This window comes from Podarcis filfolensis (genome assembly GCF_964270895.1).
Source record: "Podarcis filfolensis genome assembly, chromosome: 2".
Lineage (NCBI taxonomy): Eukaryota > Metazoa > Chordata > Lepidosauria > Squamata > Lacertidae > Podarcis > Podarcis filfolensis.
Genome location: NC_139605.1, coordinates 103,649,225 through 103,677,046, shown reverse-complemented (window position 1 = coordinate 103,677,046; position 27,822 = coordinate 103,649,225). Strand labels below are relative to the sequence as shown.

Here is a 27,822-nt window from a genome sequence, read left to right as displayed (position 1 = left end):
AGGGAAGTTTTTAATGTTTGATGTTTTATCGTGCTTTTAATATTCTGTTGGGAGCGGCCCAGAGTGGCTGGGGAAACCCTGCCAGATGGGCGGGGTATAAGTAATAAATTATTATTATTATTATTATTAATACTACTACTACTATTATTATTAGCCCCTGAAGTTTGCTGATCCCAGCAAATAAGAGACCCCACACTCCAAGCTGGTCTGGGGCTCTAGCAATGGAAGTGAAACCAGCCACCATTCTGTTGCCTGGTAGTGTTTAGCAGAGTTTGCCCCAGACATCAGTGCTTGAAGTAAAGAACCTGCAAGGAGCCTAGAAATCAAACAAGCTGAAAAGGTTTCCCTTTTTAAAAAGTCTTTTATTGACATCATCGTTTATTTACATCGTGGTTTATGAGTCACCTTTTTGTCCAAAAAGGACATCCCAAGGAACTTACAGTTTAAGAACTTTTAACTTAGAAGCACCGCTGCTTTTAAAAAAAGAAAAAGAAATTCAGTCCATTAAGTCTTCTAAACCCAAGGACACTGGAAGATGTTACTAACCCAATCACAGTCAGAGCTTGACACCAAACCCATCTTTCGAACCGCACCCTAACCCACCATCTGTGGTCAGAAATTATATAAAGCCCCTCTCTGCCAACTATTTCTCAAAACTGTTACAGGCGTTTACATACAAAGAACGTAAAACACCCACTCACAAAAATTGACAAATCGAGGCAGCTCATGACAAAGTCTTGCTCACTGGAATAATCCTTCTCACCCTTGGGGGAGAGAGTTGTGCTCTTGCTTGCAAAAATAGCAATTTAAAGCAATTAGGAAACGTTTCTAATTTTTCTCCTTTCTTCCCACAAAAGGTATGTTTCTTGCATACCATATTAGCATATTGCCTTTTGCGCCAATGCTTTGCAGTTCAGTGAAAGCTGGACTGCAGGTCAGCTTTCCCCTTTCACAGCGCCACCAGCCCCTTCTTTTCTGCCATGCACTAGACGCTCTCGGAAAAGGAGGGGAGATTTCGGCTCCTGGTCCTCCCAGGCAACCCCACTGAGATTCAGAGTCCCAACAAGATTCGTCGGTGGTCAGGGAGTGAGCTTGAAAGGTAGCAGCTGGAGGTGGATCTTCTAAAGTTCAGAAGACAACAGAACACCGTGCGCTGGTTCTAAGGAACTTCACCACGCTGTCTCTGTATCCGTGGATCTGGCAAGCAGGCAGCATAGCCCAGACCTTCACGAGGGCAAAACCCTTTCTCCTTCCATGGGTCGGGATGGGGTTGCAGAGATAGGTATAAAGTGCTGGTGGATACAAACAAGAGCAAGAAGTGTTATGCAATGAGACACGCATGGGCTAACCAGGAAAAAATATATGTTTCTCTGCACATTTGACCCAGAACAGACTGGAGGAGGGTGGCCAACTTTTAAACGCTACATCTCAAGTAAAACTTAAGGGTTTAGGCTCTCAACCTGAGCTCAGGACCCAAAGGAGAATGAAAAGTCACAGAGCTCTGACCCACAATGCCAGCTCCAGCATTTAAATTTATTATTATTATTAATTCAACTTATACAACTAAACCCAGAGGTCCCAGGATGGTTAACAACAAGACTACAACATATAAAATCAAACCATAAGCAGTAACTCAATAACACCCCCCCCCAAAAAAGCCACATTCTTAAAGGGTGTTGGATGTCAATATGATCAACCAAAGGCCTGGTTAAAAAGAAACAATGTTGCCTGACGACTAAAGGTGTGTAATGAAGGCGCCAGGCGAACTTCCCTGGGGAGAGCATTCCATAGACGGGGAGCCACTGCAGAGAAGGCCCCGTTCTCATGTTGTCACCCTCCGGATCTCTCAAGGAGGCGGCACACGAAGGAGGGCCTCAGAATATGATCTCAGGATCCGGGTAGGTTCTTACGGAAAGAGGCAGTCCTTGAGGTATTGCGGCCCTGAGTCATTTAAGGCTTTATAGGTCAAAACCAGCACTTGGAAGTTCTAGTGGATTACTGGCATGATGGGGCTAATTCTGAGTTCATGCCATGAGCTCCTCTAAAAAATATATGCATCAGTGCATTGATTTTGCGTTGCCAAAGAGCAGCTTTGGCCATGCCTTTCCCATGCCAAGAGGTGGTTTGGAATTAAATGTGCTATGCATACAAAAGTGCTTTGAAGAGAACATGTTTCTGTCAAAGGGAAGCTATTGGTAGGTGTCTACATCTGACCAGAAACAGGTTCTTCAAATTGCGCAACTGTATATGTGGCATGCAACACATACACACACCCAACAGTAAATTCGCACCCAAGGAATGGACTACGTGAGCACCAAGGGGGAATATATTGAAAAGCTACTCAAAGGCTGCTGCTCCTTTGGAAAAGAAATGCAAAACAGTCGATCACAACCCACCACTCAATTAATGGGCATGGGTTCACAGAGCGGAAGACTCCACATCACAGAGACTTGTTAAATGCTGTCCTCTTCCCAACCTCAAGGGTGAAAAGACAGGTGCAAACATCTCTGCACCACCAATTCCCTGCAAAAGACATCAGGTGAAGTTCGCCTTCTTGTGCTGTCGCAGCTGGAAATACAGCCTCTTAAAAGGTAAAGGGACCCCTGACCATTAGGTCCAGTCATGGCCGACTCTGGGGTTGCAGCGCTCATCTCGCTTTATTGGCCAAGGGAGCCGGTGTACAGCTTCCGGGTCATGTGGCCAGCATGACTAAGCTGCTTCTGGCAAACCAGAGCAGCGCACGGAAACGCCGTTTACCTTCCTGCCAGAGTGGTACCTATTTATCTACTTGCACTTTGACGTGCTTTCGAACTGCTAGGTGGGCAGGAACAGGGACCGAGCAACGGGAGCTCACCCCGTCACGGGGATTCGAACTGCCGACCTTCTGATCAGCAAGCCCTAGGCTCTGTGGTTTAACCCACAGCGCCACCCGTGTCCCGCCTACAGCCTCTTAAGTGTGAAAAAAAAAGGAGGGGAGTAGTCACCATTCATAATAAATAATAATAATAATTTATAATTTTTTACTATTTATGCTGGGACACGGGTGGCGCTGTGGTGTAAACCACTGAGCCTTGGGCTTGCAGATCGGAAGGTTGGCGGTTCGAATCCCTGTAATGGGGTGAGCTCCTGTTGCTCGGTCCCAGCTCCTTCCAACCTAGAAGTTCGAAAGCATGTCAAAGTGCAAGTCCGGCGGGAAGGTAAACGATGTTTCCATGCGCTGCTCTGGTTTCGCCAGAAGCAGCTGGGTCATGCTGGTCACATGACCCGGAAAAACTGTCTGCGGACAAACATTGGCTCCCTCGGCCAGTAAAGCAAGATGAGCGCTGCAACTCCAGAGTCATTTGCGACTGGACTTAACTGTCAGGGGTCCTTTATTTTTTTACTTTTATTTATACCCCACCCATCTGGCTAGGTTTCCCAGCCGGGCTCTGGAGACCTCCAGTCTGTTCACGGAGCTATAGGACACTTAAGCTCTTCACGGAACATATTCCGAGTCCTGGGAATGCTACCAATTGCTCCGGCTAAAGGCAAAGGACTGTTTTGCACGGGGCAGCTTGCTATGGCACGGTGTGCAGCCCATTGGCAAGCCGCAGTCTTCCAAACAATTCTGTCTAGTGAGAAGCAGTGCTTCCATCGTGCGGTGGCACCATTCGGAAACCGAGGAACAGCCAAGGTTTCGTGCCTATGTGCAGCAGAAGGTTGGGCAAACCGCTTGGTTCAAAAGCAACCTCGTTCACCCCTTGCTGAAGGGGACTGGAAGACAGCACACAGCTCTTTGCTTCATCAAGCTGAAGCACACTGAGATGCTTACCATGGCATCCTGGACCTCCAGCATTTTGGCCACAGGCTCTTTGCATCGCTGCGCCGAGGGCTGCGTGACAGAGGCGAGGCGGGCGGTGTAGAAGGCACATTCATCATTTAGGCGTGCCTCGTGGAAGCGCATAGGTGCACTAAGGAGGTCATCCAAGCGCTGCTTGACTTGGTCTACTGGGGAAAAGACAGCAATGGCAAAGATATAATAAATGATAATATACATATATATTCATACATGCATGCATGCATACATACATACATACATACATACATACATACCCTGCCCATCTGGCTGGGTTTCCCCAGCCACTCTGGGCAGCTCCCAAGAGAATATTAAAAACACACGAAAACGTCAAACATTAATATATGGACTATTTTGTAATCAATGATTAATTGCAATTATTACTATAACACTGTTAAAAGTGTCCTAGCGGCAAATATTTATGGACTATGGCCAAATAGTTCTTAACACCTGAGGGACAGGGAAGACACATAATGAGAGCCAAGTGGAAAAGCAGGACATTTAAATTAATATTATTTCAGATAGGATCCCTACCACACCAGTTTGTCATACAGGGGAACCTCGGTTTTCGAAAGTAATCCGTTCCGGAAGACTGTTCAACTTCCAAAACGTTCGAAAACCAAAAACTGAAAGCGGAAGCCTCAATACAATAGAGAAACTCAAAACAGAAGCTGTGTAGCATTCTTCTGGAAATCGTTCAAAAACCGGAACAGTTACTTCCGGGTTTTCAGCATTCGGGAGCCGAAACGTACAACAATGGAGGCGTTCGGGAACTGAGGTTCCACTGTAAAAGGATATTAATATTATCACTTGCCTTAAAAAAAAAATTAACATGAGAATCAAGTTAATCTATCAGGTCTTACCTGCACTATTTCCACAGGACGACATGAGCCCGAGCAAAGGCATGGAGGTACCACTGCCGCTAGATGCCGGGAGCTGGACCGAAGGCATCCGAGGGGTGGGGCAAACAGGTTGCTGGCTGGAGGTGGTGGCATGTGTTGTGCCAGGTTGAGGTGCCATAGCAACAGACCCTGGCGCCAGCTTGCAGAGGTGTGGTCCGGGAGACGGCACAGGGGTAGTGAGGAGACCAGGCTTGGGAGCCTCCTGGCCAGGCGAGCAGTGATCCGACAACAGTTTGTGCAGTTCCCCCAGCGCGGGGGCAATGTCGTGATTGATGCCGTCATTCACCTCCTGTTGCAAGAGCTGAGCAAGGAGCTTGATGCGCTGGGGGAAGAGGAGGACAAGGGCTGAAATGGGGCAGGTAACTCTAGCTCAGCCGCCCGATAGGCTACATCTTGTCAATGGTGGGACACCGTACCCGAGTCCCAGGCTGAAAGTAAACCAGACCTCCCAGAATGCCAAAAGCTACCCGAGGGTCGCCAGGGACTGAGATGTTCCCCAGCAACCATGAAAGCTAAATAATCCCCCCCCCAAAAAAAATGTATGAAAGCACAATTTGCGCAGAACTGGATGCTGTTTCCAATGATTCCAAGCTCTTGCAGTAATAATAATTATTATTTATTATTTATACCCCACCCATCTGGCTGGATTTCCCCAGATACTCTGAGCAGCCCCCAACCGAATATTAAAAACATGATAAAACATCAAACATAAAAAACTTCCCAAAACAGGGATGCCTTCAGATGTCTTCTAAAAGTCAGATAGTTGTTTATTTCCTTGACATCAGATGTCTTCTAAAAGTCATCGACAGTTGTTCATTTCTTTGACACCTGATGGGAGGGTATTCCACAGGGCGGGCGCCACTACTGAGAAGGCCCTCTGCCTCATCCCCTGTAACCTCACTTCTCGCAGGGAGGAAACCGCCAAAAGGCCCTTGTAGAACACAGTACTTCCATTACAGCAGACTATTCTGTTCCAACAGCTGCCTGCTTTTCCCTCTGCAATGCTCTCAGCTTCACCACCTACACCAACCTTGCCAGTACTACAGGTAAAGGCAGAATTAGAACTTCATCCTTTGATTTCTTTGAAAAAAAGTTTATTTTCCATCTTTCTCCAACTGCCTCTCTGCAGTAAACTCAACCTCACAATCAAAGAAAATTCAGAAGTTTGCAATGTTTCAGAAAAACACAAAAGAGAATGGTGTTAAAAGTAACCACCCCATCCTTTTCGTTATCAGAATTTGCAAGCAGGGCCTGTTTAAAGGAATAGCCGAGTTATGCGCTAGGAGCCAGTTTCTACCTGGGAGAAAAATTAACAAAGATGCTTACCTGGAGTTTTCCCATTTCTGGGGTGATCACAGGAACAGCTGCCACCTTCTTTGCCGATGCTGCTATCTCATCCTTAAAGAGCCGCACAGCAATGCTTTCCTGCGAGAGAAGGAAAAAGTCATCTCACCTCCCTGGGTTCCACTTCCACCCCACCAAAAGCTACCAACCATCGAGAGGGCAGGTAAGGACAAGGAAAAAGTGGGAAAGATGGCAGGATCCCAAACCCACCGCTCCCTGCATGCCAGTACCAACAGGCAGTCTGGCTATATTCTAGGAACCAATTCAGGAGTAGGCTAAAGTTTAGGGAGGAAAAAAACCTACAAAAAGATATCAAGCCGGAAAAATGACCATTGCGTACTTGGGTTTAGCAAGTCTGCTGCTACTGGCAAATTAGGCAGCATGCATATAAAAATATACCCCATTTTACAAACATTCAAAGCCGTAGCCAGGAGATATGCCTTTGAGCACCTCATAAAAATGGGAAGAGGAAATAGAAGACCTTCCCCATAACACGTCCTCCTTATCTTTACTATGGTGCCCTCCTAGAACCGCTGCTTGCAGTCTAGAGATGTAGTGCAGCGAACACCTTTTTTTAAAAAAACTTACACAAAATTAGATCTGACAAATAATCCTCACAACCTATCTTACATGGGGAAGGGCGCAGAATGCATGTAGCTGATTCAGGGTTTCCCAAACTTGGTCTCCTGCTGCTTTTGGGCTACATTTCCCATCATCCCTGACCATTGATCCAGCTACATATGGATGATGGGAGTTGTAGTCCAGGCAACAGCTGGAGGCCCAGGTTTGGGAAACATTGCTCCAATTGAACACTTTCTGTTGTAGAGTACAGTGGTACCTTGGTTCTCAAACATCTTGGTTCTCAAACACTGAAAACCCGGAAGTGTTCCAGTTTTCAAATGTTTTTCAGAAGCTGAACGTCCAGTGCAGCTTTCGTTTAAGTGCAGGAAGCTCCTGCAGCCAATCTGAAGCTGCGTCTTTTTTTTTTTAACGTTTCGGAAGTCGAACGGACTCCCGGAAGAGATTAAGTCTGGCGCTTTTGTTTTTGCTATTTTTTGTGTTTTTGTTTTTGAGGCTTTTTCAGTTTTTTTTTTATGATTGTGTGGAACCCAGTTCAGCTACTGACTGATTGTGTGACTGTGGAAATGGATAAAAGCCGCCCCCCTCCAAACAATGACTATCATCAGTGCAGGTAAGGAAAAAAAATAATTTTATTTTTTATCATCTACAGTACTGGCTTATTTATTTTATAGTACAGTACATTGATTATTAGGGACACGGGTGGCGCTGCGGGTTAAACCACAGAGCCTAGGACTTGCCAATCAGAAGGTCGGTGGTTCGAATCCCCGCGACGGGGTGAGCTGCCAACCTAGCAGTTCGAAAGCACGTCAAAGTGCAAGTAGATAAGTAGGTACCGCTCCAGCAGGAAGGTAAACGGTGTTTCCGTGTGCTGCTCTGGTTCACCAGAAGCAGCTTAGTCATGCTGGCCACATGACCCGGAAGCTATACACCGGTTCCCTCGTCCAATAAAGCGAGATGAGCGCCACAACCCCTGAGTCGGTCATGACTGGACCTAATGGTCAGGGGTCCCTTTACCTTTTACATTGATTATTGCTTGCATTTTATGGATCAATAGTCTCATTAGATAGTAAAATTCATGTTAAATTGCTGTTTTAGGGGTTGTTTTTAAAAGTCTGGAACAGATTAATCCATTTTGCATTACTTTCTATGGGAAAGTGCACCTTGGTTTTGGAACGGACAGATTAAATTTGAGAACTAAGAACTCAAACAACAGAAGCTGCCGGACTATAAAGATTTACGAATTGCTAAGAAACCACATACAAGGCGCTCTTAAGCAAGTGCTCGAGCATAACATATTAAGTGACCGGAATGCATCGGAGCAACATGAATACAAACAGCTGCTCCCATGGGAAAGGGCACCGAGTTTTATCCACATGAATTTACCCATGCCACAGCAGTGTCATCCTCCTTGGAGTCCACAGGGTCCTTCAATGAGGTGATCTTGCTTGCCAAATTAACCTGGAAAAAGCAAAATGGACAGGGGTTTTTTTGGGCACCAACGGATTTCAAACCCTGCTACGTTTTTACAGCCAGCCTAGTCACACAGCCAGGAATTTCTTTCTAGTTCTACGACCAAGGAACCTTTAGGGGAAAGTAAGAGAAATCAAAATCCCGGGAGCATTTTTGTAAGTAACGCACACCAAGTTGCCACAATCCCAGCTGAGGCTCAAAGAGGGAAATTTTTTTACACAGTATAGCATACCTTCGGCGGCAGCTCATTGCCGCGACTAACGCTAAAACACATGTGCACACACTTTTGCATTTAAAGAAAGAAGCAAAGATTCAAGTACGTGCCAGATGAGTTTGCTGGTGGGTAAAAACAAAGGCAAAAATACAGCCTCCCTCTAGGATCCCCACCCTCCAGAAAATATAGAATAAAGGCTATGCACCATCATGTATCACATGCTGCTGTGCTTGGGAGCCCATTGAGGAATCTGACCGCCATAGCAAGATGCTGAATGCGTAAGAATGGATAAGGACTTCCAACAACACTTTGCAGTGTTGAGTGACCCTATTCAGGATGCTGCATTTGATTTTCCCATTCCCCACCTGGTCTTCCGCTTCAATCCCCGGTCAATCACTCATCATTCCACAGCCACCAAGCATGTTCAGTCTTCGTGGGGCTGTTCCACCAACTCTTTAGGTTTGTTTTTCCTTTTTGTATTTCTGCCAACGCTCCTTTAAACCTGCTAACACGTCTTTCTTGGGCACCTATGCTGCTGTTTCGGCCATGTAACGACTGGCCCCCAGAAAACAAATTGTCTCAAGTATATACAATGCCTATTCCACAACGGCAAGTCTTCTGACTTACCCAGGAATTGGTATGGTCAGTGGTAATCAGGGATCTTTAAGAAGTAAAAAAATCAAAGGACCTCTAGACGGTTAAGTCCAGTCAAAGGTGACTATGGGGTTGCAGCGCTCATCTCGCTTTCAGGTCGAGGGAGCCGGCGTTTGTCCACAGACATCTTTCTGAGTCATATGGCCAGCATGACTAAACCGCTTCTGGCACAAGGAGGACCGTGACAAGTGCCAGAGTGCACGGAAACACTGTTTACCTTCCCACCGCAGTGGTACCTATTTATCTACTTGCACCGGTGTGCTTTCAAACTGCTAAGTTGGCAGGAGCTGGGAAAGAGCAACGGGAGCTCACCCTGTTACACAGATTCGAACTGCCGACCTTCTGATAGGCAAGCCCAAGAGGCTCAGTGGTTTAGACCACAGTGTTGCCCGCGCCTATCTTTAAGAGCATCCTACTTACTAAGGATTCCAATACCTGCTCACAGCAGTAGGAATGGGACATTTCAGAGGGTTTTTGGTAAAGGACTCTCAGATAGTTCATTATCTGAGCATTTTTAGAGTATCAGTTCCTGCTCTCCTACTTGGTTTAGATTAAGCATTGGGCACCCACCTTCTTAGCTTTAATGCAGGAAGAAACAGGCGCCCGGTTCCGTATCCAGGGACTGCGATGCTGGTCCAACATAAGAGAAAGTATTCAGAAGATGGAGCAATGGGAGTCACAGTGAACAGCAAGGCACATAACTTGAAAAAGGATGAAACTAACAACTGCATCGTTCTGCCCGGACACTGAGATCCAGCACCGAGGGCCTTCTGGTGGTTCCCTCACTGCAAGAAGCCAGGTTACAGGGAACGAGGCAGAGGGCCTTCTTGGTAGTGGCACCCACCCTGTGGAACGCCCTCCCACCAGATGTCAAAGAGAAAAATAACTACCAAACCTTTAGAAGACATCTGAAGGCAGCCCTGTTTAGGGAAGCTTTTAATGCTTAATAGGTTATTGTATTTAAGTGTTTTGTTGGAAGCCGCCCAGAGTGGCTGGGGAAACCTAGTCAGATGGGCGGGGTATAAATAATAAATTTATTATTATTATTATTATTATTATTATTATTATTATTATTATTACTATTACTATTATTATTATGAAAGATGCTCAACTGTCAAGCATACATTCTACATGCAGAAAGTCAATACCTGCCATCTCTAGTTAAGAGGATCCCAAGCGGCAATGCCCCAGACCCCAGACAGCCCCTGCCAGTCACAGTAGATAACATGGGGCTAGGTGGCTCAGTGGGCTGACCCAGGATAAGGCAGCTCCCACGTTCTTGCACCACTTTAAAACATTTCTTTCCCACTCTGCCTTTCCATTCATTTCCAACAATAAGATAATCACATCAGTTAAAAAAGAAAAGTGAGAAATGAAGTTCAGCTGATTAAGAGAAAAACAGAGAAACATGACAACTATTATTATTCACTATGAGCCTCTGCGAAAGGGGCCAGGCGGTCAAAACACATGAGAGTGGGTTGAGAGTCAAGCATTTCTGGGGAGCTTGCACCATAGCTAGTGGGCTACCACAGAAAAGGCCCTATTTCCCCAGTTGCCACCTGCTTAACATCTGAAAATGGGAGGCGCCTGGAAAAGGGCTTCGCAAAATGATGTTACTGGCCAGAGAGGTTCAAAAGGGCACAGGTAGGGCACCCTGGGTACAAGGCATATACAGTGGTACCTCGGGTTAAGTACTTAATTCGTTCCGGAGGTCCGTTCTTAACCTGAAACTGTTCTTAACCTGAAGCACCACTTAAGCTATTGGGGCCTCCCGCTGCCGCCACACCGCCACTGCACGATTTCTGTTCTCATCCTGAAGCAAAGTTCTTAACCTAAAGCACTATTTCTGGGTTAGCGGAGTCTGTAACCTGAAGCGTATGTAACCCGAGGCACCACTGTAGGGCTTTATGTTTTCTGTGTTTTTTTAACCCAAATTGCAAGTTGTGCCTGAAATCACACAGGAAGCCAGCACAGATGTTTTTTTGGCATGGGTAATATATGTTGCCAGCAGCAGGGATGACGCAGTCTGCTGGTTTCAGACTATTAAGCCCAAGACAATAAAGCTGGTAACTAATCTCTGGTCCCAGCCCACCAGAGCTACATTTCTCTCCTGTTTCACCCCAGCAGCGTCAACACAAACGGTAGTTTTCCAGGACATGCCCATAGCTAGCTAGGAAGTGGATGCACACTTCTGGGGGAGACTTTTAGCGGCAGGCAACCTCGCCAACCCTGAAGCACAAACCGAGGATTGCGGGGAAGCAATGGGAACCCTCCGAGCTAATCCATAGGGGGTATGGTCAGCAGCTGAACATCTTCCGCCTGGTGTGTTGGCTAGCTGGGCTCCAGAAGCTTCCAATTTTTGCTGACCTGCAAAGTGGGACAAAAAGGGGGGGCAGTTATATTATTTTATGATTTTCAGTTTAATACATTTCAATAATTTTACAATCATTTTAACATTTCAAAACTCAACTTCCTTCCCCCTCTTTCTGTGCTTCCTTAAATTTGTTTTTTCTATTTTCTGCATATTCCAAATTAACTTAATTTACTCATTATTCATCTACTTTAAACGTATGCTCTTATAAAACTGTAGGCTATCACAATAATCCTGTCAATGTTTACAGTTTATTTGTAAATATTCAATAAGCCATTTCCATTCTTTCATAAAAAGTTTGTCGTCTTGATTTCTTATTCTTCCAGTAAGTTTCGCCATTTCTGCATATTCCATAAGTTTTTGTATCCATTCTTCTTTCGCTGGGACTTCTTTCCATTTTGGGGCAAGTAACACTCTTGCCGCTGTAGTTGCATACATCAATAAATTTCTATATAGTTTGGGTAGTTCTATCCCGATAATTCCCAAAAGGAAGGCTTCTGGGGGTTTTTACAAACCTTATTTTAAACATCTTTTTCGATTCATTATATATCATTTCCCAGTAAGCTTTAGCCTTACTACAAGACCACAACATATGATAAAAAGAAACTTCTTTCTCTTTACATTTCCAACACTTATTTGATTTTGATTTAGGAAAAATCAATGATAAGCCATGTGCTTTGATACCAGGAACTTGCAACTCCAAGCAGCCACGAGGAGGACAAACACCCAAGCAACTCCTCTGTTAAAGTATACCTTTAAGACGCTGTGTGGAGCGGCAGGACACACGCCCAAACTTTTCCGTTGAGCGCACACTCGTGCAGGGCAATGGCAAACAGACACTTTCCCCCTAGAGGAAAAGAAACAATCAGTTTGCAACTCTCAACAGTGCAAGCCTTGCTCCCAGAAGGTCTCCCCCTACCCAGCTATCTTCCCAGGGTCACTCTGTACACAACTAAGAAAGTACTTTTGCAGGAAGACTGTGGGGAAACTGCGTTGAGCAGACAAAGAATCCAGTAGCCAGCCGGTGGTGGACCAGTGTGCCCAACTGTTTTCATATCCATTTAGACTGGGGAGGGATCCTTTTTCAGCCTAAGGGTCACTTTATTTATTAATTATTATTATTATTATTATTATTATTACCTTTGCAATTAACTTGCCTAAGATTCAGGACAAAGCGCCACGTTTCAGAAATCCCCACCCCACCCCCGACGTGAATTTCGCCTTTGAAATCCCGGTAATGTCCTGGGAAATCCAGACATATGGATTCAACTCGCCAGCTAAACCAGGTGAGGGTAGCAGCCCAGGGGTCAGCAAACATTTTCAGCAGGGGGCCAGTCCACTGTCCCTCAGACCTAGTGGGGGGCCGGACTATATTTTGAAGAAAAAATATATGAACGAATTCCTATGCCCCTAAAATAACCCAGAGATGCATTTTAAATAAAAGCACACATTCTACACGTGTAAAAACATCAGGCAAACCCCACAAATAACCCAGAGATGCATTTTAAATAAGTAGACTCATGTAAAAAAACACACCGATTCCCAGACCGTCCATGGGCCGGATTTAGAAGACGATTAGGCCGGATCGGGCCCCGGGCCTTAGTTTGCCTACCCATGGGGTAGCCGATGGGTCTCAAATCCCCAGTGAGTTAGGGACTTTCCCTGCATGCAAAGACAGGCTCTGGTGGATTGAGCAGATGAGACCAATAACGGGCCCAACAGACAAGAAGGCAGTTTCTGCATGGGCTACAGAGAGAAGTGAGGGGTAGATGGAACTCATTAGCCTGGGAAGGTAGCCCATCTAGGAGAAGGAAAACTCTGATCCTAAAGCTCTACTGCCTTGTGGGATTTCCTGTGGAGAAGGCTAAGGAGTAAACCCTACACACAAATCCAGAGTGGAGTCCCTAAGACGGTTGGATGGCGCCTTGTACGCCTCCTTCTGGCAACTCCTGCAGCCCAGCTGGTGCCCGATGTATTGCTCTGCTTTCCTTTGGAGGTCTTGCCGTCTGGGCAGCCCAGGACCTCCCTGAACACTGCCCAGGCTTGTGCCCCAGGGAGGTCGCTTCGGTTCTGCAAACACAGTGGCTTGACTTCACCCCCAGAGGCTCACTCTATGAACTCTTGAGAAAGACGGATGCCAACAACAGCAGCAAGGAGAAGAGCAAGGTCCCACTTGTTGCATTCCAGAACGCCCATGGGCATCCTCAGCTGTTTTACACCAGACACCTTCCTTGGGATTGTTCCACCAACCCTCTTGCCACCTGAATGCCCACCTAGGAGCAAATCAGCACCCCAGGAAGTAGAGCAGCGTGAGAGCGTTGAACCCAGGGGTGGTAACTGGGACAGACACCTGGTGACAGGGAGGGCACTACAGAAATCAAGACCTCCAATACTGTACTCTGCTCACCCTAGTGCTCCGATCGGCAGTCGCCCTTAGGGCCGAATGGCTCACGCCGATGTTCAGCAGGATGCTAGCTTTGGCAGCGGGGTCGGGCACGAACCCGTCATCTGCAAATACAAGGGACAAAGTTGGCAAGCAGGCAAGCGGCCTCACCATTAGCTCCTGCTGTTCACATTCCAAAGGAAACCAAGAACAGCTCTCCGTGAAGCAGGTTGCACAGCCTTTATAACCAGTTTGGCTTTGCTCTGTGTTATTCCCCACTTGCATGCTTTGTTCTCAGCAAGACACGAGAATTTCATGAAGCGGCAATTCAGGCACAGCATATGGAATGCCAATTGAAGGCAAGGAATACGGCTGAGACCATTATTATCAAAATGCACACGCAAGCTCTATCTTCCAGTTTTTGACTTTTATGCTAATTAGGGCTGGGTGATATATCGATATATCATCAAAAAGCAGTTTGGAGTCTATATTGTGATATCCATCTCATCGTCTTTAATCTTACAATACAACACGAATAGCGCTGTGTGTGTGTGTGTGTGCGCACACACACCATGAAAAAGCACAATATGGGAAAAACTGAAGCCAGATGATGCTTCTATCGATTCCTGCAGCCTCTGTTAATTCTGACGGCTCAGCAGTCCCCTTTCTCATGCGGGGGGCAGCAAATCACAAGAATGGGAAAAATCACAATGCAGGAAAAACCGTGAAGCCAGCCAATGCCTCTACATAGCTCCATCCTTATTTCAGACATTGTAATATATCAGTATATCTTGCTGGTGATATAATATGAAGTTGAAAACCAGGTATCACCCAGCCCTACCGTTTGCCTCCACATAGTTCCATTCTTATTTCATACGTCGTGATGTATCGGTATATCACAATGTTTAACTGGAGATATTTCGCAATGTTGGAAACCAGAATATCTCCCAGCCCTACTGCAAACGCTTGCAATCACATTTTTATCTACACCCATAGCGGGCAAGAATGCAAGCCTGTTGGTGTGCTAAAAGGGGAGAGAATGCTGGATTTTGGACAGTGCTGTGACAAACAAATTCTTATGCACGGCATAGGCACTTGAGGAGAAGTGGTTCTGGCTGATGGCACAGTGCATGAATCAGCTGGGAATGGCAGCATGTATGTTTTTTTTACGTTTTTTACATACAATGTTAAGTTAGGAAGAAAGAAAGAGGGGGAGGGGGGAATGGTGACCAGGGTGGGGTCAGGTGGCAATGCTTCTATTCTTCTACTTAGTGTACATGTGGGGTTGTGTGTCAGTATCACTTGTGTGGGTTCTCTTGTTGTATTTCTTTGGTGGTGAGAGAGGCTGGGGGTGTATGTTAACAGTTTAAACACTAAACTGTCAAATGCATGATGTGTGCCAAGTTTGGAAAATAATCTATTACCCATATCATGTCTTGTGAAGCAAGGGTTCAAAGTATCTTTTTCCAATTCAGGTCATACAATAGGAGAAGGCAGGAAAAGTTGCTACAGCTTCACTGAAAAATGGCCGACTTGTGTTACAAGACCAACCAAGCTGTGAGAATGGGTCTGAGGCATGTGTGAAAGCTGTCTAACAAAGCTTTGCGTAATGTATGCAAACACCCCTGTCCATGTGTCTGGATAGAAAAGAATGAGTGTGGTCACTCACCTTTCCATGGTGTCCCTGTGATTTCCTTCCTCCCAGCTGAGTCGCTGTTTTAAGAGCAGACAGGAATGAAAGGTTACACAAGCCTCAAAACAGCCGACATATGTGGAACACCTGTCTGCTGGCACCCCCCTTTACAAGGACACAACAACTATCACACACACACACCGTGGATTTATGCTGGGATGTATTAGTGGCAGAGGGTAAAGGCACGATTCAGAGAGGAACAAGTTGCAAACTTTTGCATTCTTCCCATACCTACTGATCAAGAACAAGAGACACTCTGTAACCTTGGCTGTAGACATCAATCTGAAATGTGCAGGCAAGGTGAGCATCTTCCCAAAAGAAGGTGGAGTACAGGAGAGTTGGAATGTAGGACTTTGCTGTGGAAGCGAGAAGGGAGATGGAGACCCTACCTACCACCACCACCCCAAGAAATATTGGGAAACCAAGGCAAGCAGAACAACGGAATTTTTTATTCGCCATGCCTTGTGGCTTCACAATACCCTTGCGTTTCACAAATGATGCAAGCTGCCGCCCCAACTGAGTAGCCAGTTCTTTCCTCACCTTTGCGTTGCAATGTCCCCCTCCACCGTGCCTTTCAGACCTTCTGCCTCGGGCCTGGGGGCAGAATCTTGGCACTTGCCCATTCCCGGGTTCTCCGTGGGTCGGCTTGGCTTCGCCACCTCCACCTGAAGCAGACGTCAAATAGAGTCAGAGATGCAAGGCAAGCAGCCCCCAGGCACTATTCCGGAGGAAAGAGGCACAAAGGCAGGCGAGACAGCAATCACGCAACGGGACTAGCTAGTCATTTGGGTGCCCAGGGTGACGGGGGCACCATGGACCGGGGTGGGCACTGTAGTGCAGCTGATGGGGAGGCGGCAGGTGGACCCAAGCCCCCCACTGCCATTTCGGGCAGCGCAGAGCCCACGTCACACCCAGGAAAGACGCGTGGCGTGGTTCAGGCATGGTAAGTGGCACCCCCGACAGTATGGAGTCCAGTTCACCTCCCCCCCCCCCGAGCTACACCTCTGCATACAGAAACACATTGCCAGGTTAAAAGGGAAGCCTATCAACTTTGGACAGGGGGTCATAGGTATAGATACAGCTGTCCATAGACCTCGCCATCAATGCACACTAAAAGGTGGAGTTGAGGACAGTCCTCTAATAAAGTCTGTATGAAAGGCTGAACAATTATTTAAAAGTGTAAGAAGCACAAACAGCACCAGGGGTAATGTGTGTTCTTAGGTGTGCTAGCAACCGGGACTGGATGCAGAAACAACTAGAACTACCACCTTTCAAAACATGCTGAAGTTTTCTTCCCCTTAATACCCTAGAGAAGGAGTTAAGTATTCTAAGCCGTTTGTGTGCAACGCGCGCACACACACAGAGAGAGAGAGAGAGAGAGAGAGAGAGAGAGAGAGAGAGAGAGAGAGAGGCCCTCCCAGCAATATCCACTGAGAAAGTGCAATGATTCCTTCAAAATGCTGCTGCATCTGGTGCCACTTTGGAACAATAATTTTTGTGGAACTGCTCAGTACCCACTTTGGGCAGGACTTCCAGCGAGGAGGATTTAGAGGTTAAAAAAAAAGTCTGGATGGCTGGTCAAGTTTGCATCCATTGTATTACACCCTGATCTCCCACCCTACCTCACGCTTAGAGGACACAATCCCAATTCTTGCTTGCCAGGGGCTCTTCCAACCACAAGCCTACACAGTGGCACCTCGGAAGTCGAACGGAATCCATCCCGGAAGTCCATACGACTTCCAAAACATTCAGAAACCAAGGTGAGGCTTCCAATTGGCTGCAGGAAGCTCCTGCAGCCAATTGGAAGCGTCGCAAGGTGTTCGTTAACTAAGGTGCGGCTGTATGCACTTATTAGCTAGCACAGCAGCTCCAAAGCAAACATCTTCAGAGGCAAGTTCAACCTTTTCACACCTTCCCAAATCCCAGCATTCCTTGCCAGGGTTGCCACCAGATTGTCAGAGAAAATGAAGAAAAGCATCAGTTACCTACCCGAGGCCCAAGGTTCTCAAATGTAGCCGACCGCATCTTAAGCTGCTGAGTGTTCAAGGACTGTGGCTGATTCACATCTGTTGCGGGACAAGAGAGTTGGGGTTTTTTTTAAGGAAACCAGGGGGGGAAAGTTTCATTTGTCATTTGAGAGCAATTTCTCTACACCCATAAGTGTTTGTTTTGAATATTTCAAAGTCCCACCAGATTGCAAACACAAGGAGCTGCATGAAGACTCTGCCTGACCGGACCCTGTTCTCCCAGGTGCCAAGAAAGAAACCCAACTTCAGTCGTACCTTTTGAAGTTGATCTGGAGATGTACGACATGCGAGGAAGATTCGCGGCAGGAGCCCCTGTGTATAACGATCCTCGACCAGTCTACAAGAGAGAGAAATGGAAGTCCAGCATTCCCAAGAAAATGAAGTCCAGCACTTCCAAGTTACTGCAATGCTAGGCCTGTTTCCCCACATTACAGTCACCAGGACCCCATACAATAGCTTCCATAGCTTTGAGAAAATGGCTAACTAGAGCACACATCAAAAGCAAGGCATGCATCTAGGCTGGATGGGCAGGCTCAGACCCAAGACAGAGTAAAATCAGGACAGAGTTATGCTTAATGGTTGTGTGACCATTAATTTAGCACCATCATGGAACACCTTCCCCAATATGAAGACAGACTATTTTGTTCGCATCCCTATGGGCCAGCCTTTCAGTTCTCGCTATTTATATAACGCTTCTGACAGAAAGTTGTTAAAGACGCCTTAAGAACAGGTTTCGACAAACATTTCAGCAAGCCTAAATGCCAGCACACAAAAATTAAACACAACTGCACAACGGCACAGCACAGGACTAAAGCCAAAATCACAAAACGTAAGTCAGAATTGAATCCATACACAGACACAGAGAGACAGAAGCAGATGGTCAAGCAGAATTTCCTTCATTGAAAGCTCCATCTCGTGAGCTATAAGGGCAGGGTCAGCCCAAGACTTTTTAGCACCTGAGGCAAGCCATGAAATGGTGCCCCGCTCCATGCCAGGAAAGAAGTGATGGGAGAACGTCTACATCAGGAACAAGAGGGAATATCGACCTGCACTGGCATCCGTTGCCCCTGTCAGTGGCAGACCGGGCAAGTCTCAAATTTCAGCTGTGTGATGAAATTTCAGCCCTGTGAGACGCCAAAATTTGGTGCTCCCACCTCTTACCCTCCATAGTTCAACATAGCATGCTCCATCGTTCTAAATCATAGTTGTGGCGCCCTCTGCAGCACCCTTGAGGCTCCACACCCAATGTGACCAAACTGGTCGTGCTCTTCTAAATCTGCCTTTGCCCTTGTGGATCCTGCCGCCTGAAGCAGTTGCCTCGCCTTGCCTTATGAGTGGGCCGGCCCTGTGGAAGATAAACTAAAGACCTCCCTAAGCTCAGAGCTCTTGCCCAGAGCAGGGGAGAGACCCTGTGGCCCAACTCAAGATATTGTTGAACTCTCAACTTCCACCAGCTCCTGGCAACCTGCCCACTGGACAAGAATGAAGTTGAGGGGAGCCCAGCGGTATTTGGAAGGCCACAGTTTCTCCACCCCAGGCCTAGAGGTATAAACTACGTACATACATGCTGAATACATGCTCTATTCCAGTGCTCCCCAAACTTGGGTCTCCAGCTGTTTTTGGACTACAAATTCCATCATCTCTAGCTAGCAGGACCCGTGGTCAGGGATGATGGGACTTGTAGTCCAAAAACAGCTGGAGACCCAAGTTTGGGAAACCCTGATCTATTCCATTTCAACACAGCAGACAAGCACACGCCACACAAATGCACAACAGCGCTGATGTATACGGTAGAGACTTACCCCAACGATGGTTGAGCATGCTCTATTCCCTCTTAAAGGGACTCGTCCGGCCAGGCTGGGCTTGTGGGCTGCACTTACCATGTGGTTAGTCAGCCCTGTGTTGGACAGGATGCTAGCAAGAGCTGCTACATCTGGCACAAACTCAACTGTGCTCACTTCTGCAAGAAAAAATAATGTTTGGGGATCATATCAGCAGCACAGAGAAGTAGGTAAGTGTAGTCGGTGGTGATGGGTAATCCAATTGCGGTTGGTCAACCCACATACCTCAAAGCTGGTCTCCAAAGCTCTGAAATATTCTCCTAGCTCTGCATGGGACGTGTCCTCAAAATGGCAAGAGCCAACTCCAAGAATGATACCAGGATCCCCAATAGGGGATTTAAGTTTAAGATCATCCAGAGTATAGTCTGTCACAAGCAAACAGCATGGTACAGTGCAGGAGAAACTAGGTGTCTTTGCTTCTTTTTTACAGACTAAAAAATGGGTTAAAATAGGATAGAGATCATTGCAGGTTGAGAAACTGGTTTAAATCTAAATAGCTGAAGCAAATGAACACAGGGAGCTATTAGAACCACCTCGCTGTTTATCCCCATTCATAGGTCGCCTGGTAAACGGCCCTGTTTGATTCCTCCATCAGATATCCCAACTTAAGAAACAAACCCTTTTTCCACTTGAGTAGTTTAATTAAAAAAAAGGTAAAGGACCCCGGATGGTTAAGTCCAGTTAAAGGTGACTATGGAGTTGCAGCGCTCGTCGCACTTTTAAGGCCAAGGAAGCCGGTGTTTGTCCACAGACAGGTTTTCCGGGTCATGTGGCCAGCATGACTAAACCGCTTTTGGCGCAACGGAACACTGTGACAGAAACCAGAGCAAACGGAAACGCTGTTTACCTTCCCGCCACAGTGGTACCTATTTATCTACTTGTACTGGTGTGCTTTCGAACTGCTAGGTTGGCAGGAGCTGGAACAGAGCAACAGGAGCCCACTCCGTCGCAGGGAAGTTGCATTAATCCACTAGTTAAAACCCAAACATGCAATTTTGTTTTCCCTTCAAAGACATCGGGTCTTTCAAAACCAATGAGTCTTCTCAGCTGTGATCAGCCGCAGTTTAAGCACCCTGTTGCACCTTTACTTGTGTGTGTGTTTCCAGGTTATCCTTGTAAGGAACTGAGCAAGGTGGCATATGCTTTTTGCAGTAAAACAGTGAATATGCAGAAAAGGCTGATAGCCACACAACCACCCTTTCTACCTCGAGATATTTATTTGGGCTACATTAGAATCAAAGGCTTTTCACAATGACTCTAAAGCAGCTTATCTTTACCAACAGTCATCAGAGGCAGGTTAGGCCAAGACCACCTAACAAGGATATAAAACAAGTTTTCTGCATCGAGTGCTGTATTCCAGCTAGCCATTGTCCCCAGGCGGAGGTCAATTCGCCTCACTTACATTTTATGATTTAGCAAGCAGCAGAGCCCAAACAATCAGAGCTCAGCCAAGAACCCATCACCAATCGCAAAACATTGTTCACAATCATTCATCTCTGCCAAAAACAAAAACGAAACAGCAGCAGCAGCACATTAGGAAGATCCTTTGCTATCGTGATCAATACCTTTGCCATTGGGCACGCGACCTTCATTCCTGTGACCCGATGTGCTCAGATGCATCTCTCCCAGGGGTTCTCTAGAAAGGATCTTGGGCATTAACCCAGATGCAGATTCCACTGCAGCAGCATCAGGTACTAAACCAGAGTGAGGAACCTTGCTCATCTCGATCCCTTTCCTCCTCGCGTTGGACGGACATGCCTAGAGAGAAAAGGAGAGAGACAAGGATTCTACTCGTTCCAGTGCTATGTTCCAATCAAAAGGCTTGTCGCCATTCAGGAAAGGGCAACCGAATTCTGGAAGAGGGCAAGCCTGCAAGTGGGAAGAAGACAGGCTCCCTGCGAGTGAGGCCATTCTACTGTCAGAACAATAACTCCTGAGTCCCGGTGCTCAGCACTACCTTTGCTGGACAACCAGACCCCTAAGGTATACAGTGTTTCCCAAACTTGGGTCTCCAGCTGTTTTTGGATTACAGTTCCCATCATCCCCGACAACTGGTGCCACTAGCTAGGGATGATGGGAGTTGTAGTCCAAAAACAGCTGGAGACCCAAGTTTGGGGAACACTGATTTAGATAAAAGGCAAGGAAGGGGAGATGTGATAGATAGATAGATAGGGTATGTTTATGCACGCATTGAAAAAGTGGGTGGATAAAAGTTTTCCTCCCTCCCTCATAATACTAGAATTCGGAGGCATCTGATGGAAATGAACAATGGAAGAGTCAGGACAGACAGAAGGAGGTACTTCTTCACTTCCACAAGAAGCAACGATGGCCCCCAACTTGGAGGGTTTTAAAAGAGCATCAGGCAAAGTCAAGGAGGACAAAGCTATCAACGGCTACCTCCAATATCAAAGGCAGTACATCTCTGAATACTAGTGGCTGGGAATCGCAGGTGGAGAGAGCACTATTGTGCTCATGTCCTACTTTCAGACTTCCCATAGGCATCTGGTTTGTTGCTTTGAGAACAAATCAGACCAGATGGGCCATTGGGCCTGATCCTGCAGGGCCATTCTTATGGGAAATGCTGACAGCCCTCTGCACTAAGGCTGTACATCAAAAGTGTTTGGCAAGGAAAGTGCTCTAAAACAGCAAATGAGGATGCAAGGACTGATTTGACAGACTAAGCGGGGATAGGCTCTAGAAATGGGAGATCAGCACAGGGCATTTCCGACTGCTGAAAATTCTACCCAGGTTGCTATTTGCAGCCTTCAGCAGCTACCACCCAAGCAGATTTCAAGCTTGTTCTGAAAACCTTGAGGGCTAGAAACCATTTCATTAAAAAGTGAATACCAGCACTGAAAGAGTGAGAGGCTGCAACAAGCGGGATGCAACACAGGTAATTTTCTCAAATCGGAGAGGGAATACCTAGCCTAAGCCAAAAGCAGCTCCACCACACTCACCTGCTGAAGGTTATTCTGTGGCTGCTGCCAAGACTCCTTCACCTCTCGTGGGATTCTGTTTTTGCGCAGCACTGGGATCTTGCTGCTGCTCAGGGCACCCGCAACAAGCGATGCACTTTTCTCCCGTCCTTCTCCTGCAGAGGTCACAGGAATGGGCAAGACTTCTTGCAAGTTTTCCTTCCCAACTCGAGCCATTTAGAATTCCTGTGCTGATCCTACGGTCGAATCCTTTGTGGCAGTATTTGCACCTATGGGTAGGGGAGAGAAAAAGCTTTTGAAGCAAGGAAAGAGAGAGAGAGTGGGAGGCACAAGGAAGCCACCCATGGGGCAAGACTAATGCAAATACAGTGGTACCTCAGGTTAAGTACTTAATTCGTTCCGCTGGTCCGTTCTTAACCTGAAACTGTTCTTAACCTGAAGCACCACTTTAGCTAATGGGACCTCCTGCTGCCGCCACGCCGCCGGAGCATGATTTCTGTTCTCATCCTGAAGCAAAGTTCTTAACCCGAGGTACTATTTCTAGGTTAGTGGAGTCTGTAACCTGAAGTGTATGTAACCTGAAGTGTATGTAACCCAAGGTACCACTGTAATACTATTTGTTCCCCACAACAAGTGCTTGGTTTGCTGTTTTTTAGCTGGAGAGCACAGCAGGCTAACTGTGTGCCTTCAAAAGCTTTAACACAACCAGGTACCCAAACTGGACTAAATAGCAAACCGTTCCTTCCTTTGCCAGCTGTCACCTGGCAAAATTCTTTTCAGCAGGCTGTTAATACAAGATGTGACCGGGAACTTTGGTGAATGGTCACAGAAATCAGACAGTGAGAAATATTCAAACATACAATCAGCATCAGAAACCCACAAAATGCTCACAGTTGTGTACGGAGATGAAGCTGTAACTCAAAAGACAGCGTATGAGTGGTTTAAGCATTTCCATGAAGGGCGGTAAACCACTGAAGATGACCCTCCTTCTGGCAGACTGTCAACGAGCAGAACTGTGGCTAATGCCGACAGAGTTTGTGAGTTATTGATGTGGGATTGGTCTTTGTCCATCCAAATGATGGCAGAAGAATTGCACATTCCACAGAAAATTGTTACTGAGCTCACTGAGTTGTCCCACCCTCCATATTCTCCCGATCTGGCCTCACTGGATTTCTTTCTTTTTCCAAAACTGAAATCTGCACTGAAAGGGCACAGATTTTCCAACATTTCACACGTCCAAGCTGCTTTAACAAGGAAACAGAAAGAAGTATGAAAAGAGGACTTCTCCAAAAGTTTCCAACGGTTCTACCGATGTTGTCAATGGTGCATTGTATCATAGGAAGCCTACTTTGAAGGCCTATAAGGTATATATGTTCAAATATTTCTTGCTGTCCGATTTCTGTGACTATTCACTGAACTTTCCGCTCACCTTGTAGAAAAGGGAAGGGAAACGGTGCAGGGTCACTAATTGTCGGCTCTGTTAAGCAGCCAGGCTCTCCGCTCAATCAGCTATCACCAGTCAGCAGTCATTCCATCAGGTTGCAACAGAGGAGGGAAGAAAAGGTTTGTTGGAACACTTCATTAGAACAGCTAAGAGACGGGCAACTTTGTATCCGAGCTTGCTTATTTCCTCCTCCCTCATGACCCATTTTACTTCCGTGCTATGACTTTTTTAGATTGCAAGCCCAAGGGTAGGTACTGCCATTTTTCTTCTTCTCTTTTTTTAGTGATTTGCAAGCTACTCTGGGAACCTTTGTTGGCTGAAGCACGGAAGACAAATTCCTTCTTTAAATGAATAATTTAAATAAACTGCTGGCAAATTCCCTCTTGTTTGTGAATATTCTATAACAGCTGGTAAGGTCCAGGAAGCTTCACAGCTAGCAAACTAATATCCTTTAGCACATTAATGTTCCCAGTAGTGATGTATGGAAGTGAGAGCTGGACCATAAAGAAGGCTGATCGTCGAAGAATTGATGCTTTTGAATTATGGTGCTGGAGGAGACTCTTGAGAGTCCCTTGGACTGCAAGAAGATCAAACCTATCCATTCTTAAGGAAATCAGCCCTGAGTGCTCACTGGAAGGACAGATCGTGAAGCTGAGGCTCCAATACTTTGGCCACCTCATGAGAAGAGAAGACTCCCTGGAAAAGACCCTGATGTTGGGAAAGATGGAGGGCACAAGGAGGAGGGGACGACAGAGGACGAGATGGTTGGATAGTGTCTTCGAAGCTACAAACATGAGTCTGACTAAACTGCGGGAGGCAGTGGAAGACAGAAGTGCCTGGCGTGCTCTGGTCCATGGGGTCACGAAGAGTCGGACACGACTAAACGACTAAACAACAACAAAGAGACCCCAAACCAACACTACAGGCCATTTTCAGAAGGCCATCCAAGAAGAGGAATGGGAGGCAAGGCAAGAGCTGGTCTTGTTCAGGGCCATGGCATCTTTTGTATAATAATTTATTATTAGTTTCCAATTGCAATAACCCAATAAAAGCCTGATCGTCACAATACCAAATTACAATACCATCAATGATGCCAATTGTTCAGATGCCAAATTGTGTTATTTTGTTCCGCCCCCGGCATGCTAGAATTGACGGTTTGATCATTTACTTTAACTCTGCCTTCCAAAAACTGATCAATTCCAACGACACACCAGTCAGAATAACGAACCCTTAATACCGCAGCTGCAATTTTTTTTTTAACGACTTCCATTGGCGTTTGACGCATCGAATAATTTACGGTCCTACAACAAGTGATGGAGAAAGTCAGACTCTCTCTTTCCTTCTTCAGGCGTGCGGCTATTATTCTGTAATAATTCTGCCTTTGGCGTGACGGCGGGCGTCCGGGAAAATCCGGGCGCGTGGCAGCCCCCCCCGCTGGCCCCTTCAAACTCTTCGATCTCCCTACGATACCGAAGAACCAAAGCTCGACTCGCTGGCCGCCTGCCGAATCCCGGAGGCCAAACGTTTCGCAAGACGCTCCGGAGCTCAGTAAAGGCTACCATTCCTTCAGTCCCCTTCCCTTGAACCCCGGACCCCCTTCTCTCGCGCAGCCCTTCTTCCTCTCCCCCCCCCCCGCCGCCCACCTGTCTCCACACAACTCCTTTCCTTTCCTCCGCCGCCGCCGCCTCCTTCTCCTCAGGCGAGGCCGTTGACGCGCAGCCATCCGCCTCTCCCGAATCAAGTTCATAAAGCAGCGGGACGAGCTGATTGGCCTCTCCGCTCCCTCACGTGGCCCGGCGGAAGGGGCGGGGCCGCAGGGAAAGAGCCGCGGGGGGGGCCGGAGAAGGAGGAAACGGAAGTTGCGTCAGGACCGAGTTCCGGAGGGCCTCTCCTTTCAGACTCGTGCACCACGCGCGCCTCAATTCTCGAGTCAGGTACTGCGGTTTTCACGGGCGGGAGTGTTTCTGAGCGTGTATGAGTTCGTTTCCCCTTCGCTACCCAAGTACTGTAGTGGCAGGAGAAAGAGAGGGAGGGAGGAGCTAGTTTGGGTTGTTAATGAAGAGTGCCGGATGGGAGCGGCCGCCGAGACCACATAACACCGGTCTTGAAAGGCCTACACTGGCTCCCAGTACGTTTCCGAGCACAATTCAAAGTGTTGTTGCTGACCTTTCAAGCCCTAAATGGCCTCAGTCCTGTATATCTGAAGGTCTCCACCCCCATCGTTCAGCCCGGACACTGAGGTCCAGCGCCAAGGGCCTTCTGGCGGTTCCCTCGCTGCAAGAAGTGAGGTTACAGGGAACCAGGCAGAGGGCCTTCTTGGTGGTGGCGCCCACCCTGTGGAACGCCCTCCCACCAGATGTCAAGGAAATAAACAACTATCTGACGTTTAGAAGACATCTGAAGGCAGCCCTGTTCAGGGAAGTTTTTAATGTTTGATGTTTTATCGTGTTTTTAATATTCTGTTCAGAGCCGCCCAGAGTGACTGGGGAAACCCAGCCAGATGGGCGGGGTACAAATAATAAATTATTATTGTTATTACATTATGATACTCCCTGGGTGACCTTGGTCATGTCCTGTCTCTCATGTGGCGCAGGTGAGGATAACATGTGGTGGGTGGGTGGGCAATCCCATCTGAATGCCATCCTGAGCTTACTAGTGAAAGAGAGGGGCGGGTTGGACAGAATTGCCAGCTTTTCACACCCTATTTCTGACAGGTGTGTCTGCCTTCCAAAATACATAAAAACATAATAAAACATTAATCATTTTAAAAATTCCCTTTACAGGGTTGCCTTCGGTCATATAATTGTATAGTTACTTATCTCCTTGGCTTGGGGGTTGCATAACTCCATACATGGGTGTAACCAGGATTTGGGGGGGGGGCAGAACATCAGATTTGTATTACAGTGATTTGTATTGATTTTTGCTGTTGGGGGGCAGAGGGCAGCTACGTCCATGATTCCATACCCTCCCAACATTTATCCAACAGGGATGTCCTACATTACTCTCCAGTATTTCTCAGATGAAAGTTGGGAAATCCTCAGGAAAAGCGGGACATTGCACTGTACAGTTCCTAGTTTGAAAAAACATGACAACATTCTAGAAGACTCAGCTACACAGCTGCAAATAAAACATTTTAAACGTGTTGTAAAGTGAAATATGCAAATGAGACACTAGATGGCGAAAGTGAGCCATGCCAAATTCAATGTCTTTTTCAAAACTTTTGTTTAAAAAGCATTTTGTCCTTTTTTTCTTTTCACATTGGTAGCCTGAGACCGTTGTGGACGCCATGGCCAAAATCAAAGCCCGTGATTTGCGAGGGAAGAAGAAGGAAGAGCTGTTGAAGCAGCTGGATGACCTCAAGGTGGAACTCTCTCAGCTGCGGGTGGCCAAGGTGACCGGTGGAGCAGCCTCCAAACTCTCAAAGATCTGGGTGGTTCGCAAATCCATTGCCAGAGTGCTGACCGTCATTAACCAGACCCAGAAGGAAAACCTCAGGAAGTTCTACAAAGGCAAGAAATACAAGCCTCTCGACTTGCGGCCTAAGAAGACACGTGCCATGCGGCGCAGGCTAAACAAGCATGAAGAGGGTATGAAGACCAAAAAGCAGCAGCGAAAAGAACGTCTGTACCCGCCTCGGAAATACGCTGTGAAGGCATGAGCCCAAACTGCAGCATTCTGATCCTCTGACCAGCATTTTCCTATTAAAGGTGTTTTGGCTGTTTAAAAAAAAAAAAAGCATTTTCACAGCGTTTTTTATATGTGTGTTGATTCCACCTATGTTATGTTTTGAATCGTGGTTGCAGATATCATAGTGATAACTTTGTTCTCCCTTTTTTGAAAACTGCTTTAACTTTCCAGGTAGCGTGGCAACGACAGGGAATGGAGGGTTACCATATTTTTTCCGTGTATGAGATGAGGTTTCCCCCCAAATTCTTAAAGTTTAGAATTGGGGGTAGTCTTATACTCTGAATGTTGCAATTAAATATATAAATAAATTATAATTAATTTTCATTTATTTATTTATACCCCGCCCATCTGGCTGGGTTTCCCCAGCCACCCTGGGCAGCTTCCAACAGGACACTGAAATACAATAACCTATTAAACATTAAAAGCTTCCCTAAACAGA

At 46.7% G+C, this 27,822-nt stretch overlaps 2 protein-coding genes across 5 annotated transcripts; one reads left to right on the top strand and one right to left on the bottom strand.

Annotated features, from left to right (window-relative positions):
• Nucleotides 1–341: 341 nt before the first annotated feature.
• TROAP (trophinin associated protein) lies at nt 342–25,514 on the bottom strand. 4 transcript variants are annotated; one of them, XM_083598721.1, is made up of 17 exons: nt 25,340–25,514; nt 22,274–22,521; nt 20,882–21,074; nt 19,278–19,435; nt 17,731–17,812; nt 17,438–17,514; nt 15,989–16,113; nt 15,425–15,468; nt 13,780–13,880; nt 12,126–12,219; nt 11,244–11,368; nt 9,572–9,631; nt 8,047–8,121; nt 6,064–6,162; nt 4,699–5,059; nt 3,812–3,984; nt 342–1,292 (listed from the first exon to the last, which is right to left on the bottom strand). In XM_083598721.1, exons 2-17 carry the CDS (start codon nt 22,466–22,468, stop codon nt 1,227–1,229), a joined length of 2,028 nt encoding a protein of 675 aa, XP_083454847.1. In that variant the 5' UTR covers nt 22,469–22,521; nt 25,340–25,514; the 3' UTR covers nt 342–1,226. The 4 variants fall into 4 exon arrangements, with proteins under 4 accessions (XP_083454847.1, XP_083454846.1, XP_083454845.1 ...); XM_083598720.1 differs by having other exon boundaries at nt 3,812–3,987; nt 25,201–25,513; XM_083598719.1 differs by having other exon boundaries at nt 3,812–3,987; nt 25,340–25,512.
• A 25-nt stretch (nt 25,515–25,539) lies between these two features.
• On the top strand, nt 25,540–27,447 carry LOC310755711 (large ribosomal subunit protein uL29-like). The gene is made up of 2 exons (XM_083599055.1): nt 25,540–25,630; nt 26,962–27,447. Exon 2 carries the CDS (start codon nt 26,983–26,985, stop codon nt 27,352–27,354), a length of 372 nt encoding a protein of 123 aa, XP_083455181.1. The 5' UTR covers nt 25,540–25,630; nt 26,962–26,982; the 3' UTR covers nt 27,355–27,447.
• Nucleotides 27,448–27,822: the final 375 nt, after the last annotated feature.

Excerpts from the sequence above, each read along its gene's own strand:
- TROAP (XM_083598720.1), bottom strand. The coding sequence starts at position 22,468 with ATGGCTCGAGTTGGGAAGGAAAACTTGCAAGAAGTCTTGCCCATTCCT. Across the intron at positions 21,075-22,273 it reads CACAGAATAACCTTCAGCAG|GCATGTCCGTCCAACGCGAG; the intron begins GTGAGTGTGGTG and ends TTTTCTCTCTAG. Across the intron at positions 12,220-13,779 it reads CTGCCGATCGGAGCACTAGG|GGGGAAAGTGTCTGTTTGCC; the intron begins GTGAGCAGAGTA and ends CTTTTCCTCTAG.
- LOC310755711 (XM_083599055.1), top strand. The coding sequence starts at position 26,983 with ATGGCCAAAATCAAAGCCCGTGATTTGCGAGGGAAGAAGAAGGAAGAG.